This window comes from Grampus griseus (assembly GCF_964374135.1).
Source record: "Grampus griseus genome assembly, chromosome: 1".
NCBI classification, from domain to species: domain Eukaryota; kingdom Metazoa; phylum Chordata; class Mammalia; order Artiodactyla; family Delphinidae; genus Grampus; species Grampus griseus.
Window position 1 is genome coordinate 24,093,938 of NC_139017.1, and position 19,574 is coordinate 24,113,511.

Sequence of the window (19,574 nt, forward strand, 5' to 3'; positions counted from 1 at the left end):
ACAGAGTAAAGGAGAAAAGCCTGAGTGTCTCAAAAGATGCTGATAAAGCATTTTATTAAAATCCAACACAATTCATGATTTTAAAAGTAAAATTAGCGAGGTTGCTGGGTATGAGGTCAATAAACAGAATTCAATTGTGTCTAACTACTAGCAAAAACAATTAGAAAATGAAACTTAACCAATAATTCTAATTAAAATAACATAAAGAATATCACATACCTAGGAATAAATCTGCTGAAAGATGTATAAATCCACTCTACTGAATGGAAACTACAAATAATTAGTGTGTTAAATTTATAAAGCCCTAAATAAATGGAGGCATATACCATGTTCATGGATGGCTGACTCAATATTGTTAAGATGTCAATTATCTACAAAGTAATCTCTAGTTTCAGGGCAATCCTAATCAAAATTCCAGCAGATGTGTGGGTGCTGGGTGTGGATGTGGATTTTTAAGAGTAGGTAAAAACTGAAACACTTATTCTAAAATTATATGAAAATATAAAGGGCCAAGAACAGAGGAGAAGAGGGAGGAAGTTAGAGTATACACACTACCAGATATCAAGACTTCTTAAACTAAAGTAATTTAAGGCAGTGAGAGACAAACAGACCAATGGAACAGAAGAGAGTACAGAAACATACTCAAACTTCAATGACATATGAAAAACAGAAATATCTTGGAAAAAAATTCCATGTAGAAAGACTTCATTCAGAAGTTTAATGATTTCTGATCAATGATATCAATTACAACACCAAGTAAATAATATTTCAGTTAAATTCTCTCACAGACTGTATAAAATAGCTTGCAAAACAATTATCAGATCTTCTATAAAATCTTTATCTCTTACCTCTCCAAAAGCCCCTCGACCAATCACCTTTAATATTTCAAAGTCTTCTCTATGTAATCGCATCTGTTTCACTTTAGAAGTAAATGGTTTAGCTGAAACAAAAAGGCAACATCAATTACTTAATGAACTGTGATACAAATCAGATATAAATAAGGATATTTCTTACTTAAACAATAAAAATGAAAATAAGGATTAAGGATTACGCCAAAGTATTTAATAGTCTCATCAAACTATATTGAGAATAGATTTAATTTTCATATGATGTTTATTTCTTATATATGAATTATATTTTGGGTGAGAAACATTTTTTTAAACACCAAATAATGCAAAGTACTAGTGATGTACAAATCAGACCAATTTATTCTCATTTTAAACATTCCGTGTATTCTAACTCAATGCTAGATACATATTTTAGGACAAAGGTCCAAGAAGTAAAAGCAAATTTCTTGGCACCAGAGAGAAATTCAGCAATCCCTACCAAGTAAATTAATATTTGTCACACTCATTCATTTATTGATCATTTTAACATGCCTTTAGCAAGAGCTGACATTACACAAAGTATGGTGGCAATTACTGGAGCTTAAAACAAATATAATTACAATATGGTACCTTCATTCAAGAACTTCTCAGTCTTCAGAAATAGATACAGTATGTACACACATATAACACAGTAATGTGATAAAAGTTTCTAATAGAGATAAATACAAAGTGCTTCAGGATCAGTGAAAATGGAACCCTAATTCTCTTGTAAGAACACTAATGTTTCACAGAGGAACTAACATTGGATCTGGACCTTGAGGACTAAGTAGACTTTTGCTAATTTGCCTGTTTGCAATGTACTATAAATATTCCCAACAGAGGGAGCAATATAAGCAAACGAAGAGAGACAAAGTGAACTTGGGTGATAATGGTAAATAATCCACTGTTGTTATAGAATTATAAGAAGAAATACAAAGAAATCAGGGCTAGAAAATGGAAAATGGAAGTGGCGTTGGATGCCATGCAAGGAACTTAGACATTATTCTATTAATTATAGGGAACATAGACATTTTTTTTAAAAATTATAAAACCAACTGCATGTTCTGCTGCCTTAAGAGAAATATAGACCTGTCTCCTTTCCTCCCCTCATGTCCCTCCTTATTCTCACACAAAAAGAAGTTAATACAATTAAATAGTCACTGTATATGGGTACAGCTCTCTTCTCTTTCCTACCATGCACGAGAGTGTGGAAGATCAAAGGTATGTATTTGAGCATTAGAAAGGGAAAGAGACACAGCAGGCCTTACCACTTGCTTTGGTCTAAATGTATTTAGCCCTAACTACCGATACTTTAGGAAAGAGGGGTATTCCACATTGCAAAACCCAGTCTACTAGAGATTTCTGTATTAGTGTTTTAGATTATAAGGAAAGGAAATAGAGATTGAATCTCTATTTGGAATTCACACAACAGAAAATATGATCAAAGAAACAGATCAAATTTGAATAAAGGTATAAAGGATCTCATACTGTAAGAGAGAGAAGATGTAAAACCATGGCAGCCAGGAAGTGAACATTTTGATAAAATGACCAAGATATCTTGGTTTTGAACAATCTGGACTGGACAAACGGTGAGACTGTGGCAACTGGGAATCAGTCAGGGTCCTAACAGGAAATAAATTATCCCAATCTGAGGAAGGCTTATTTACAAATAGACTATTTACAAAGGTATAGATGGGTTATAAGGGAATGGCAAGGAAGAGTGAAATCATCTTGAGCCTAGTGTCCCTCCCTTTCCCAGCTTCTACACAAGCATATCAGAAATACTTGGTTAAGAACAGTACACATAGAAATGTGTAAATTAAAAATAAAGATGTGGAGCCAGCCAGTGTGAGAAGAGTGCTAGGCTAGTTGCTAGCTAGAGCTGGAAAATATCACAAAGCAGCCTACAACATTACACTTAACAGTTCTTTATTTCTTTTACTTCACTGTTTACTACCCTGACCCCCTCAAGATTTCCAAATACCTTAATCCAAATAGACGGTATGTTCTATATCTTTGTCTCGTTCTGACCCTAAATCCAAACAGCATTTCATCACAGACAACTATGTTTATTCTTAAAGAATAATTCTGTGTATACCTTCCTCTGGGTAACATCCTACTTATCTGAAAGGTTAGAAATCTAGGTATTTCAATCCTCTAAAACATTACCGTAAAGCAGGGAAAGAAACTTTTTTAAAACTAGAGTAACGGAAATACAATTCAGGTAAGCAAATGATTGTTGAAACAATCTTTTAGCAAGGTACAAAGGATAACAATATGTCAAAATATAAATGATGTTATCTTTCCATGCAATAGTATACACCCTGAAAGCACCAAGCAAATGAATACTGTTAAATCGTGCATAATTAGGATTAAGGATTTTATGAGCTATCCACGCTTTATGGGAGCCTGTAGTATTAACGTAAACTAGAAGAATAATCCTGTCCATTCTTTACTTCCTGGAACCTGCTAGTAAAAATCCCATTTCTTTGACATAGCAAAATTATTCTATTTTCAGACATTCAAAAATGAGTTAAGTCACAAATTTCTTCAGAAGGCTCATAGTTTACTAAATATTTATTCAATTCACTCGAAAAGTAACTTTGAATACCCGCTATATGCCAAGCACTTTATAAGATGTTAGAAGTATGAAGATAAATAAAATAGTCCCTGTCCTCAAGTAAACAAATTATGCAATAAGTGTTACTCTCCCATTTTAAATTTTCAGTGTTTAAAACAGACTTACACCCAAAAAATTATGCTCACATTACAAGGAATGAGAGAAATGCAAATAAACTTACTGCTAATATTCTATTATTTAACAACCAAATATGCCAAAAATAAAAAACCTGAAACCACCAAGTGTTTGCCGGAGTACGAATAACAGGTATTCTCACACATAACTGGTAGGACTGTTAATTACAACCTCTGTGGACAAGATTTGGTTTTCTTTTTCATTCTCTTAACATGACATTTTACTTAAAAAGATTTTAGAAGCTGATACATCTTTGTATACCTTGAGATAAACGTTACTTGGTTATAACGTAATTTTTTAATACATAGATGAAATTGCTTTGCTTTGATTTTACTTAGGAATCTTACATTTGTGTTTATAAACAATTCTGGTTTACAATTATATTTTTTCTGTACTATCTTCATCTGGTTTGGTACCAATAATAAACCAACCTCATTAACTATGTTGCGTAGCTTCCTCTCCTTTTCTTTTCTCTAAAATAAAATAATTCCAGGTTTTTCAAAGATCTCAATGTGAAAAACAAAACTACAAACCTTTTAGAAGACAATAAAGGAGACTATGACTATAAGGTCTGCTAAAACTTGCCAGTGAAACACCTTGCACGTGTCATTTTGTTGGATTTTTAATATTTCACTTCTTTCACACTGTCATTTTCATTTTTCTGTTTCTACCTGTGACAACTGTATTAATTATGTTTTTCTAAGAAATTATATATTGCATTGAAATTTTCAAATTTATTGGGATAGGGTGACATAATATTCTTTTCTTTATAAAACTCTACTACATGAACAGGTTTGATCCCTTTTTAATTACTAATATTATATATTTAGGTCTATTTTCATTATTTTTCTTTACTAATATTGCTGGAAAGTTTGCATATTTTACAACTATTTTTCCAAATATACATTATTTAGACTTGTTTATCCTTTCTAAAATTCTGTGGAGTTTTCTCTGCTGTTTTAGTAGGTTCTTACCTGAATTTACGTAAAATTTCAAAAAAAGTAAATAAAGGCTAATGTTAACCCTCGGCTCTCACCCACCAAAAAATCAATATAGCCATACTGATATTAGATGAAAGAGGTATTGGGTGGGGAGGCATTAGTGGAATAGAAATTAAAAGGAGTCATACATAATGATTAAAAAAAACAAAAAAACCCAGCTGAAATTAACCAGGACACAATAAGTCTAAACATGTATACACCCAACAACATAACCTTCAAATGTGTAAAGCCAAATTGACAGACATAAAAGAAGAAACAAACTCACCTTCCTAAAGGGAGATTTTACTCTCTCTCTCAGTAACTCATAGCTCAAGCAGACCAAAAAACAATTTTTTTAGTGTATTGAGTGGCATACATGTAACACTCCACCTAAGAGTTGAAGAATTAATTTTCAAACACACACTGAACCTCTACAAATTTTTATAATATGCAAGGCATAAAACTACCTCCAACAAAATTCAAAGTATTGGGAACACAAAAATAAAATTCTATGAGTACTATGCAATTAATATAATTAGAAATCAAGAACAGAAAGACCAGAGGAAAGCCCATAAGCTCTGAACTCTGACAATAATTTTGAAGAAGAAAGTAATAAGGTAATTAGAAAATATTCAGAACTACTTAATAATAAAAACATTACATATCAAGACTTCTAGAATATAACTGGGGGGGAGGGGAAAGCCCTCAATATTTATACTGGGAAAGAAGGAAGGCTGAAAATTAAGATGTCAGATATGTTAAGGTCAGACCAAGAGACTAAAATCAAAGTAGAAGGAAAAAAAATAAGGAGGAAAAAAATTAAATTAATTAATTAATTAATATCATTTACAACTACACATCTGCCAAAGACAGATAACTGGACTCTAATCACAAGGAAATAATCAGACAAACTTAAATTCAGGAACAATCTAAAAAATAACTGGCCTGTGGTATGACAAGTTTCAAGACACAACAAGGACACTGAAAGATAAAAAAAAGTCTAAAGAACTGCTCCAGATTAAAAGATTCTAAAGAGACATTAAAACTAAATGCAGAATTCCCTGGTGATCCAGTGGTTAGGACTCCACCCTTTCACTGACAAGACTGTGGGTTCTACCCCTGGTTGGAGAACTAAGATCTCGCAAGCCACACAGCATGGCCAAAAAATAAATAAAATAAAATAAAAACTAAATGCGGGCTTCCCTGGTGGCGCAGGGGTTGAGAATCTGCCTGCCAATGCAGGGGACATGGGTTCGAGCCCTGGTCTGGGAAGATCCCACGTGCCGCGGAGCAACTAGGCCCGTGAGCCACAACTACTGAGCCTGCGCATCTGGAGCCTGCGCTCCGCAACGAGAGGCCGTGACAGTGAGAAGCCCACGCACCGCGATGAAGAGTGGCCCCCGCTAGCCGCAACTAGAGAAAGCCCTCGCACAGAAACGAAGACCCAACACAGCCAAAAATAAAAAAAATAAATAAAATACTGAATACATAACTACTTTAAAAAAAAAAAACTAAATGCAATGTGTAATAATGGACAGGAACGCATAGCCAAAAATAAAAAATAAACATTGCTATAAAGGATATTATTGGGATAACTGGTGAAATTTCAATATTAAATATGTATTATATAATGTATCAGGGTTAAATCTGCTAAATTAATAATTGTACTGTGGAGATATCTAAGAGAATGCTTTCATTTCTGAGAAAACAGATGTTGAAGTATGTACAGGTAAGGAGTCAAGATATCTATATACATAAAAATGAACATAGATCCTTATTTTACACCAAATACAAAAATTAACTCAAAGTGCATCGAAGATCTCAACTTAAAAGTTAAAACTATAAATACTTGTAGAAGAAAACACAGGGGAAAATCTTCATGGCATTGGATATGGCAACGATTTCGTGCACATGACACAAAAAGCACAGGCAATAAAAGAAAAAAATAGATAAACTGGTTTCATCAAAATTTAAAACTTTTGTACATCGAAGTTTAGTATTAAGAGAGAAATTAAAAAACCTACAGAATGGTGAAAAATATTTGCAAATCATATATTTGAAAAAGAATTAATACTAGAACATATAAAGAACTCCTACAACTCAACAATTGAAAAACAGCCCTATTAAAAAATGGGCAAAGGTTTGATTAAATATTTCTCCAAAGATATACAAATAGCCAAAAAGCATATGAAAAGTTACTAAACACCAACAATTAGGGAAATGCAAACCAAAACCACAATGAGAGATATCACTTCACACCCTCTAGGATAGCTATAAATAATAATAACAATAATAATAATAAATTAATAAGTAAATTTTACAAAACAGAAAATAACAAGTGTTGACAAGGATTTAGAGAAACTGGAACCCTCATACATTACTGGTGGGAATGTAAAGTACTTTTTATGTATGAATGTAAAAAGCTATTTTGGAAAAGTTTGGCAGTTCCTCAAAAAACTGAACGTAGATTTACCTTATGACCCAGCAGTTCTATTTTTAGATATATATCCAAAGGAATTGAAAAAAGGGATTCCAATAGATCCCTGTACACCAATGTTTATTACAGCATTATTCACAATAGCCAAAGGTCCATCAACAGATGAATGGATAAACAAAATGTGGTATATACATACAACAACAGTTCAACCTAAAAAAGAAATAAAAGTCTGATACATGCTCCAACATGGATGAATCTTAAAAACATTATGATAAAATGTTAAAAGAAATAAGCCAGACATAGAAAGGCAATTCTTGTTTGACTCACCTTATATGAAATATCTAGAACAGGCAAATTCATAGAGATAGAAAATAGATTAAAGGTTACCAGGTGCTGGAGGGAGGGTGGAAAATGGGGAGTCATTGCTTAATGGTTATAGAATTTCTCTTTGGGATGATGAAAAGTTTTAGAAATAGCCAGTGGTGATGGTTGCACAACACTGTGAATGTAATTAATGCCAATAAATTGTACGGTTAAAATGGCAATTTTGTATTACATACAGTTGGCCCTTGAACAACACGGGTCTGAACTGCAAGGGGCCACTTACAAGCGGATTTTTTTCAATAAATACATACTGCAGTACTACACTCTCTGCAGTTGGTTCTGAACCTCTGATGCAGAATCGCAGATGCAGATAGCCCACTATAAAGTTATAGGTGGATCTTCCACTGTGCAGGTGTCAGCACCCTTAATCTCCACATTGTCAATTGTACTTTACCACAACTTTTTTAAATTAATAAGATAAAACAGTAAGATAATACCACTGAATTGCATACTTCAAATGAGTGAATTGTTTACTCTGTGAATTATATTTCAATAAAGCTTTTTAAGGAAGAAACCTTAACATACACACACACACACACACACACACACACACACGCGCACACACACACACACAAGATGGGTTTCTTGACATGGCTGTTACTCCCAGACTCTAACTCTCCCCCTTCCTTGAGAGAATCTAAGCTGGGGGTAAGTATTATCTTTGTCTTACAGGAAACCACCAGAAGAGAAAAACAAGAGGCCACCAGACCTGATTAGAACTGGTGAAATCCAAGATGGTGAGAGACCTGACCTCCCGTAGACCCTGAGCCTCATTATACATTCATTGTAATACATTAGCATGCAAAATGACACACCCACCAACAGCCATGACAGGAAGTACCGGACCATAGCAGGAAGAAAAGGAGGTGGCATACCAGTTCCAGGAAGAACAGTGCCTATTCCAATAAAACCAATGCATGTGCCTCCCCCTCGTTAACCCTACGTTTAAAAATCTCGCCTTGACTGCTCCCCCTAAAAGAAACTGATTTGTAACTAAGTTCCTGCTTCTCCATTCTCTGGCCATTGAATAAAGCTTGTGCTGTTTCAGTCTCAGCACTGGTTTGGTTACTGGCTGTGGAAATCCTCACGGGAAAAGACTCTCCCCCCACACCACACCCCCACTGAGGCAGGGGGTTTTGACCAGACTGGGGCCCAAGTGGGAGTCCACAGAGACAATCCAGCAATGGGTTGACACATAAAGGCCTTATTAGAACTGAAAATGGGAGCATAACTATAATTCAAATAAATTATAACATCAATCTCCAATACTTAAAAGGAGCTTTGATTTCTACTATATCTCAGGGTCACAAAACAAAGGTATTATTAATACATACTTCAAGTTCCTCTGAAGAATAAAGCAGAAGTCCCAAAAAAAAGTTGCTGCAGAGCTAACACATAAGGTATATTATACCTATTATTATAATCTGTAGTACAAATAAGCAACAATAACTATTAAAATCTATAGAGGGGTATATAGGTATTTTATGATACTCAGATAGTACAAAGAAAATGAACCAAAACAAAGTTAAAAGCTGTACAATTTATTACTGAGCACTCCATTCACAATGTCTGAGACAGTTTAAAAGATGCCCTAACACATTATTAGAGATGAGGGTCAGATATTAAATGAAATCATGAAATAGAATGAGATGATTCACAACTTCAACTACTGGAACATTTATTTCTATATTGCATTTGAAAAATTTGATTATACACTCAATTTACTGCCAAAAGTTCATTAGCACTATCTAACAAAAATGCTTTATTTATTTATTTATTTATTTATGTCTGCGTTGGGTCTTCGTTGCTGTGCGTAGGCTTTCTCTAGTTGCAGTGAGTGGGGGGCTTCTCTTTGTTGCAGAGCACAGGCTCTAGGTACATGGGCTTCAGTAGTTGTGGCACGGAGGCTCAGTAGTTGTGGCTTGCAGGCTCACTGATTGTGGTGCACGGGCTTAGTTGCTCTGCGGCATGTGGGATCTTCCCAGACCAGGGCTCAAACCCATGTCCCCTGCATTGGCAGGCGGATTCTTAACCACTGCACCACCAGGGAAGTTCCCAAAAATGCTTTATACAAAGATATGTAAAATAAAAATCATGAATTCTATCTACCAAAAGGCCATTTCAGGCACTCGGTGCAATTTAAATAATTTTGGATATATAAGACTAGTTGCAAAAACTCTGTATTCATTACAGTAATTTTCAAAGAATTAATAATCACTACACTACTGTCCTTGACAAAAATCAAGGCAATATAAGGGCCCAATCCAGTCTGCTGTGCTGCTAAACAATGGCTATGTCTATACTGAATAAATGCTATGTTCAGTGACCTTTCACAAAGTACTACACCATCTAATGATAACAATATGTTGACTTTCTTTAGTGCTGTCCAGTTCAGCGCTTTCACTTGTGGCACATACTTTCTGAAATCTGTGCCACGCCACCTCACTCTCCTTTCTCTGAAAATCTCCCCTAGAATCTCAGGGGAAGGTTAAATATATATTGTGGGGCCACACTTCACAGGTCAGAGTAAAGTGATCCAGAGTAGAAAACTGACCAAAGCTGTGGAACAAATAATTTACAACTGAACTCAGAAAGACTTAGTCTCTGCAAGTGGTTATAAGAATTAACATAAAAACTCAGTAGTTATTGGGGTAAGCATTCTACCACAAGGCTAAAAGCTGGGGAGAAAATTAGTTCTGCAGAAAGATACAAAGCACATGCATGAAGAGAAGGAGATATGAATGACAAGTATTATTATTCCCATTTTACAGAAAAGAAAACAGGTTCAGAAAGGTAAAATAAATTCTGAAGATTACTAGTAAGTGGTACTAATAGGATTGAAGCTCTGATCTGTCAGGCTCCAAAGCCTTTCCAATATAATATGTCTCTTTCTTCCCAAAAGTTCTGAAATTAACACAGATACTGGAATTTAAGAAATCAAATATGAAATAATTCTAAGTTAAAAAAAAATCTCTTTGAAGCTGCAAAGAAAGCATATTTCTATCTGAGCCACTCACACAACTGCCTGGTTCACTGTACACTGATAAATGAACGGATAAATGAATGAATGATTCTAAAATAAAAAGAATTCGAAGTTTCAATATGAAATGCCAGGTATACCTTGCAAGGCATACCCTTTTCCCTGCTGAATGTAGCCCAAGATCTAAACACGGAGTCTCCTTCAGTTCTCCCCTCCAGCCTGCCTCCTCCCAACAGCTACTGTCCAGGCCTCATGGGAACAGTCTGCTGGTTTCAAACCACTGGTAATATTAGCTGCCATGGCTTGAGAAAGGAACCTAGTTAGTGGTTCCAATAGAAAAAGAAAGTGGAAAGTAAGAAGATGAAGAATAAAAACAAAGACAGAGCCTGAAGGCATAAAGAGGCCTAGAAGAAAACAGTGAGTACTGGAGCAAGAGATTTTAACCTTCCCTTCACCCATGATTCTGCTTCCTCCCTTTCCTCTCAGATTTCTCCAGTGGGTGTCCATCCTTCCATTTGTCCTCTCCCTTATCCTTTCTACTGCATGTCCTTCCACTATGGATGCTGATACTAATCTGCAGTGGAGGAACATGAGAATCAGGGACCAAAACTAAGGCAGGGAGAAAATCCATGCAGAAGGGAGGGAGGAAGAGAAATATGAGGGAGCAATGACAAAAGAATAGTTACTGAAGTCACATTAAACTTTTATCAATTTTATCAGGTTTTATGTCTATATTTTACAAATAAAATATACAATGTAGTTTTAAATTAATATATAGTAGATGATGAAATATACTGCAACTATATACGAATCACCTGTACAAAGAATAAAATTACAAGTGGTATGTTTCTGAGATGTTTAGCAATGACAGGAGGACAAGTGTAGCACTGTGTTATTGATTTTTAAGCCCATAAAATAGTATCTTTGACAGAGTATTTTTTAATTTTTTAAATAATTGATTACTGAAAGAAGTTTCCGAATAGTCCATATGTGTTTATGGTTTTGGCGCCTTAACAGGCAAAGGTAACGGATCCACACACATAAAACCATGCAACAAACCCACAGAAATGCTGAATAAGAGACACCCATGAGAAATTTTAAATATACATTCAAACTCAAAAAACAGAGAGAGAGAGAGAGAGAGAGAGGCATGGGGAAATTCCCAAGAGCCAGAAATAAAGAAGTCCAATCAAAACACAGGAGCAGATGCTGCAAAAAGCATAATATTGGTCCTGGGCACAGTCGCTAACAGATCCATAGGAAACATGCGGGTATTGCTCATGACCTAAGAGGGGGAAAAGAATGGAATCAATACTCCTGATTAAAATCAGGACCCAGGACCCTTTCTCCACGTAAGGGAATAACAAAAATTCTGACTCTTGGTTTAGGGGAGCAGCCCAGGATGGAGTGGGGGGTAATGTAATGGGGGAGCATGTGACAGTTTGGAGTCTGAATTTATACTGCTCATGTGGCAAAGGAATCCTCAGCCAAGAAATGAGTATTAAATCTGGTCCCAACCCCACAGAGCAAAGCACTCAGAGAGAATAGAACTCAACCCAGAAAAATATACCCCAATCAAAAGTGAGCTCACAATCTAAAAATTTAAACCACATGAGGAAATAGTCCACCATAGTGTAAAGTAGGCAATTGAAACAAACAGGAACATTAGTACCCCCAAGAACTCAAGAGAATAGTACGATCTAAAAAACACCATAAAATAAGTGGGTAATGATGACTAAGAGATAGAATATAAATGATAAAACAGATATGAAAATCTACCAAAAGAAGTCAAGAAATTAAAGGTATAGTCATTGAAATTTAATGTTATTTTAAATAGTAACATGTGCATATATGATAAAATAATGAATTTAAATCACCAATTTACTTCTCTATATGCTGTTTATAACTACTCAAACCTTATTTAAAATAAAAAAAAACCTCTTAATCAATAACTCAAAAAAAGGGAGAGTTTACAGAGAGATCACAGACTACTTCAAGAATATGGTATAAGGCTATGAACTCCTCCCAAAGAAAAAGCACAGGGCTTCCCTGGTGGCGCAGTGGTTGAGAGTCCGCCTGCCAATACAGGGGACACGGGTTCGTGCCCCGGTCCGGGAAGATCCCACATGCCACGGAGCGGCTGGGCCTGTGAGCCATGGCCGCTGAGCCTGCGCATCCGGAGCCTGTACTCCGCAACGGGGGAGGCCACAACAGTGAGAGGCCTGTGTATAGCAAAAAAAAAAAAGAAAAAGCACATATACCTCAAATTTTATATATCATACAGAAAGATTACTAGATACTTCATAATCCTAGATTAAGAAATGATGTTCTACCAATGTATGGATACCAAGGGGGAAAGGGGTGGGGTGGGAGGAATTGGGAGATCGGGATTGACATATATACAGTACTATGTATAAAACTGATAAATAATGATAACCTACTGTATAGCACAGGGAACTCTACTTAATGCACTGTGGTGTCCTAAATGGGAGGGAAACCCAAAAGGGAGGGGATATATGTATATGTATGGCTGATTCATTTTGCTGTGCAGTAGAAGCTAGCACAACATTGTAAAGCAACTATACTCCAATAAAAATTAATTTAAAATAAAAGAATAGAACTACCATACAACCCAGCAATCCCATTACTGGGCATATACCCTGAGAAAACCATAATTCAAAAAGAGTCATGTACTACAGTGTTCATTGCAGCTCTCTTTACAATAGCCAGGACACAGAAGCAATGTAAGTGTCCACCGACAGATGAATGGATAAAGATGTGGCACATACATACAATGGAATATTACTCAGCCATAAAAAGAAACGAAATTGGGTTATTTGTCGTGAGGTGGATGGACCTAGAGTCTGTCATACAGAGTGAATTAAGTCAGAAAGAGAAAAACAAATACCATATGCTAACACATATATATGGAATCTAAAAAAAAAAAAAAAAAGGTTATGAAGAACCTAGGGGCAGGACAGGAATAAAGACGCAGACATAGAGAATGGACTTGAGGACACAGGGAGGGGGAAGGGTAAGCTGGGACGAAGTGAGAGAGTGGCATGGACTTATACATACTACCAAATATAAAATAGATAGCTAGTAGGAAGCAGCCGCATAGCACAGGGAGATCAGCTCAGTGCTTTGTGACCACCTAGAGGGGTGGGATAGGGAGGGTGGGAGGGAGACGCAAGAGGGAGGAGATATGGGATATGGGGATATATATATATATATATATATATATATATATGTATAGCTGATTCACTTTGCTATAAAGCAGAAACTAACCCACCATTGTAAAGCAATTATACTCCAATAAAGATGTTTAAAAAAAAAAACCATAAAAATAAAATAAAATTCTCCCACCTAAGAAAACAAAAAAGAAAATATAAATACAAAAACATAAGTTAAAAAAAGAAATCACGTTCTAAAAGGTATTAAGTATGTAGACATATTAAACCAAATTACATGTCATCACAGAAAATATCACCTGATTAAAAAAAAATCAGCCTTTTAAGCCATATGATAGCCTGAGAATGTCATTTTCCACATTCCCAGCATCAATGAATTCTACTTCCTATGACACACTAGAAGGAACTAGGAACTAGACAGCGTGAACTTATTGCACAGATTTAAAAACATCTTCCTTTACAAAATCTTTCTTTCCTTACAAAATATTTCTTTAAAATAAAAACCGGTGGTGAGCCAGATTTGTCCAATGGTGTCATAGCTTCCTGAACCCTGGACCAACAAAACAATGAAACAGAAATAAGTTCAGTTATTTGCACACATATACCTAAATGAACGCATAGGAAAAGAGTCTAAAAAGATATAGCCCAAACAATTAATACAGAGAACTTCTGTGAAAGAGAATGGACATAGGGCACAGAAAAGGAGGGACTTTCACCTTTACTACTGAAAGCAGAGAAACATTTGATTAAAAATATGGAATCTGAGGTCAGACAGACCTGAGTTCAAGGTTAGGGTTTGTCACTTATTAGCTATATGATCTCATACTAGTTACTTATCTTTTATGAACCTCATTGCAAAATAGAAATAATAGAACCTAAGTCAACAGGTTGGTTGTTTTTTCAGTTTTATTTTGTGGTAAATATATATAACATAAAATATGTCATTTTAACCACTTTTGAGGGTACATCACTGGCATTAATTACATTCACAATGTTGTACAACCATCACTGCTTTCTATTTCCAAAACGTTTTCATCACCCCAAACAGAAACTCTGCAACCATTAAGCAATTGTTCCCCATTCCCCTTTTGCTCCAGTCCCTGGTAAACTCTATGATCTACTTTATTTCTGATTTGCCTTTTCTAGGTATCTCATATAAGTGGAACCATACAACATGTGGTTTATTTCTGGCTTATTTCACTTAGCATAATGTTTTCAAGGGTCATCCATGTTGTAGCATGTATCATAACTTCATTCCTTTTTAGGGCTGAATCATACTCCATTTTGTGTGTGTGTGTGTGTGTGTGTGTGTGTGTGTGTGTGTGTGTGTGTGTGTGTGTGTGTGTGTGTGTGTCACATTCTTTTATCCATTCATCAGTTAATGAATACTTGGGTTATTGTGAATAATGCTGCTGGGAACACTGGTATACAGTACTTTCGTGCTGTTGTTGTGTTGTTTTACAATTAAATAAGAAAATACAATACTTAACATGATATTTCATGTATATAAAGGCTCAATAAATGCTAATTATACTTATATATTGTTTGAATGGTTTAAATAAACCTGTGTTCATGTATTGGGTTGGCCAAAAAGTTAGTTTGGGATTATGGAAAAACTCGGACAAACTTTTTGGCCAACCCAATATAACATGTAAATTTTTTTAAATAACTGCTCCTAAGAGCATGATCTGATGGTAAAACAATCATATAACTAAAGAAAGAATGTGTCCAGGAGGACGATATTGATCAGGAGAGAATATTTGTGAGTGAGAAACCTAAGTAGTAGTCTTTCATGCACAGTAGATGGGGATACTGACAAATGAACAAAACATTAATCCACCTGACATGTCATTCCTGCCATAGAATAGCCCATTCCTGCCATGGGCTATCAGAACTTAAATCCATTAGAGTAACTATCCTTATTCCAACTCCATTCTTTAGGCAAACTTCTAATAAAATACTTTCTGCAAGAAAAAAAAAGCACCAGTAGGGCTGACACAACTAACTCCAATGCTCGATAGATATATTCTTTATTGTAAATCACTAAACTAGCATTCTAAATTCACCTACTTTGCTTCCTATAAGACTAGTGAATATATTAGCATCCCTAATTTGATCAATTCTATAAGGTTGAGTCTCATAAATTCACCAATAAAATGTCGTCATTAATCATTTAATTCTACATTTAATTCCTTATTGAGCTCCTGTTCAGTACCAGCCACTGTGCTAGAAATGACTAGTTACTTAGTCTTCCCATAGTAACAATTTACTCTCGTCACATACTTCTTTCAAATATCTTCAGTTATCACCACTATTAATAATGCATAAATAAATAATAGGTTCACAGGAAATTTTATATAACTGTTTTATGGGAAGTAAATCTCAAAAAAAGAGAAAATATAGACATTATATAAATTTATTTCCACTCAGCTGGTGAGAACACTACTATAAAATGGTGTTTTTAAATTATTCCATATGTTTAAAATATGACAAAAGTAAAAAAAAATAGTTTGGCCACTTTGTTTATATTTTTTACATGTTTTTAAAACATTTATAAAGAAATATGAAGGGTCTTGTTTTACCAGCTATTAAAAATGTATTTAAAAAGTATCAGTCTAGGGGCTTCCCTGGTGGCACAGTGGTTGGGAGGCCGCCTGCCAATGCAGGAGACGTGGGTTAGAGCCCTGGTCCGGGAAGATCCCACATGCCTCGGAGCAGCTGGGCCCCTGCGCCATAGCTGCAGAGCCAGCGCTCTGGAGCCCGTGAGCTGCAACTACTGAGCCCACGTGCTACAACTACTGAAGCCTGCATGCCTAGAGCCTGTGCTCCACAGCAAGAGAAGCCACCGCAATGAGAAGCCCGTGCAAAGCAATGAACAGGAGGCCCCACTCGCTGCAACTAGAGAAAGCCCGCACGCAGCAACAAAGATCCAACGAAGCCAAAAATAAATAAATAATATAAATTTATTTTTTAAAAAAGTATCAGTCTAAATACAGGTAGATTATCTAAAAAACAACCTATGTATACCATAAATGTATTAGAATAGGACATTTTTATGATCGGGGGATGAGGAGGAACTTTTCTAATCATATGCCAAAAGCAAAAACTCTAAAGGAAAAGACAGAAAGATTTAACAGAATTTTAAAGTTACTTTTTTTTTTTTTGGGGGGGGGGTGGTACGTGGGCCTCTCACTGCTGTGGCCTCTCCCGTTGCGGAGCACAGGCTCCGGACGCGCAGGCCCAGCGGCCATGGCTCACGGGCCCAGCCACTCCGCAGCATGTGGGATCTTCCTGGACCGGGGCACAAACCCATGTCCCCTGCACCAGCAGGCGGACTCTCAACCACTGCGCCACCAGGGAAGCCCTAAAGTTACATTTTTAATTGAAGTATAGTTGATTTACAATATTATGTTAGTTTCAGGTGTACAGCATAGTGATTCAGTATTTTTGCATATTATACTCCATTATAAGTTATTACAAGATAATGGCTATAATTCCCTGTGCTATACAATATATCCTTGTTGCTCATCTAAAAGTTATAGATTTTTTTAATTCTCTGAATAAATTTAAAAGAAAATTATATTACAAACAGGGAAAATACCTGTAAACTGTGAAGGTCAAAGGGTTGCTATTCCTAAAATTCAAAGAGCTCTTGCAATGTAGTTAGAGAAAAAGAACTTTATAATAGAAAATGGGGCAAATGGTAGGTAATTTTTTTAATAACTTGATTTTAAAACATACATTTAAAAAGCCTTAAATCAAATATATCAAATAATTAAGAGCTCTGTCTTCACAGTTTGGATCCTGAGTTCCAAACCTGACTGTAATTGAATAGCTATGTAATACTGGATAAGTTTCTTAACCTAATTCTCAGTTTCTTTATGGAGACTATTTATTAACCCAAAGGTACTGGCAAGATAAGGTAAGTATTTTATAAACAGATAAGATGAAAAAATCAAAAAGGGAAGACGTGGCTATAAGACGATTAATAAAAATGGTAAGGAGCTCAAGTTAAAATGAAAAGAATGATAGCCAGTGGAGACTTCAGAAGAACGTCTTTGCCTGCTAAAACCTTTGAGTGTGAGACACACAGGTGTCATTTATTTGTATAGGAACACCTATGTCACATTCAAAGTTTCCTAGGAATTCTCAAGCAGATAAGCACTAATGGAAAAGAAGGGACAGACCAAGGAAAAAGACATAAATGACCTAAGCCTTCTGAAACAGCACAACCATGGAGAGATGATCAATTGGGGTGGGGGGACTGACTTTGACAGGTTTCAAATAGTCACATATACAAAAAAAAAAAAAAACCAGGAAGCGGAAGTAGGGAGAAGGGAGAAAAGGGAAAGGATAAGGAGGGGAAAGAGAAGGGGGAGAAGGAGGAAGAGGAGGAGGAAGAAGAGATTTCCCCACAATTCCCCAAACTGTGAATCTGTGAGGAAAAAAGTCTTACAGAAAGTATACAGAATTAGATATATTTGGGTTTGCAGCAATTCTGTAGTAGATATCTCCTGAATGGCAGATAAGAGACAATAATATATGGTACAAGGAAGGGAAAGGAGGGGTGGTAAGGGGTAAAAGAGAAGAACCTAGTGGCCATATCTCTACTAAACCCTCCCCCTCCCCCACTCCTTACAATGGCTATGATCCAGAAGGAGACACTTGATCCAAGCTATCTCAATTAGATTCTCTCTCTCTCAAAAGAAATAGAGACTAGGAATCACAGGAGAGCATCCTTGGGAGAAGCATAAAAGACAGTGATTAACTTCACAGTTTGATAACTTACATGTATTAAGTTTCAAATGGGTAACCTCTAAAGGAAAAGAAATGGAATGTTTGTCAATCAAACAAGTAGAGGGGAAAACTGATTCAGGAAAATAAACTGAATTAATCCAAAAGATATTGAGAACATATGAAAAAATAAATATTTTCAAAGTCTTTTTAAAAAGGAAAAAAAATGGTAGAAATAAATCCAAATAATTCTGTATTTACAATAAATGTAAATGGCCTGTTACAGTCAAAATACAAAGATTTCACACTGAGAGAGAAAAATCCAGTCAGATGCTTTTCCAAAAAACATCAAAACACAAGAATACAGAGAGAATTAAAATAAAAGGATGGAAAAACAAACCACATAAATAACCAAAATAAAGCCACATTATTTATAATAAGGGAAAAAAAGAGGAACTATAGGGCAAAAATCCTAACTAAAGATAACGATTGTCATTACATAAAAGGTGCAAATCATCATGAAAATAAAATAATTCTACATTTCATCATTTAATTAATCTAGTATTACTCAAAGTATATAATCGGCAAAAATTGAGACAGTTACATGGAAAAACTGGAAAATACCCCATCAAGATAGATAACTTTAATACACAATAATTTATAGGTGAAGCAGACAAAAATCTGAAAATCTAAATAACAAGTTGGGTCTACTGGACACATACAACAACTGCAGGAGAAACATTATTTTGAAAAACATGTGGAACATTTATATACATGGAACAAATACTAGGCCACGATGGAAATAAGTTGGAAATTTTTTTAAATAATAACTTTTTTTAAAGCATTTGGAAATTAAAACACACCTCTAAACAACTCATAGTTCAAAGAAGAAAACAGAAATAGGAAATAAGAAAGCATTTAACATGGAACAATAATAAAAAGACAACATATCAAAATGTGTGCGATGTACCTACAGTGGTACTTAGAAATCTAAAGCCTTAAAATTTATATTAGAAAAGAAGAATGCTGAGAATTAACAGGCTAATCAAAGAACTTTAAAAGATGGGGAAAAGAACAAAAGTAAATGAAAGAAAATAATACAGATGAGAGTACAGATTAATAGAAAATAGAGAAAATCAACATTACAAAAATTGGTTCTTTCACAAGACTGACAAGATCTTTTCACAAGATCTCTAAAAAGAGACCAAGGAAAGAGAAGACGTAAATAAGCAATATTAGAATTAAAA

General features: G+C 35.3%; 1 protein-coding gene across 11 annotated transcripts in view; it reads right to left on the reverse strand.

Moving 5' to 3' along the window:
* Positions 1–19,574, reverse strand: part of CDC42BPA (CDC42 binding protein kinase alpha) — a 324,813-nt gene that overhangs the window by 260,835 nt on the left and 44,404 nt on the right. For all 11 annotated transcript variants that reach the window (XM_082655136.1, XM_082655135.1, XM_082655134.1 and 8 more), the window contains exon 2: positions 849–940. In XM_082655136.1, coding sequence (XP_082511262.1) covers positions 849–940 — 92 coding nt within the window. The remainder of the gene's footprint in view (positions 1–848; positions 941–19,574) is intronic.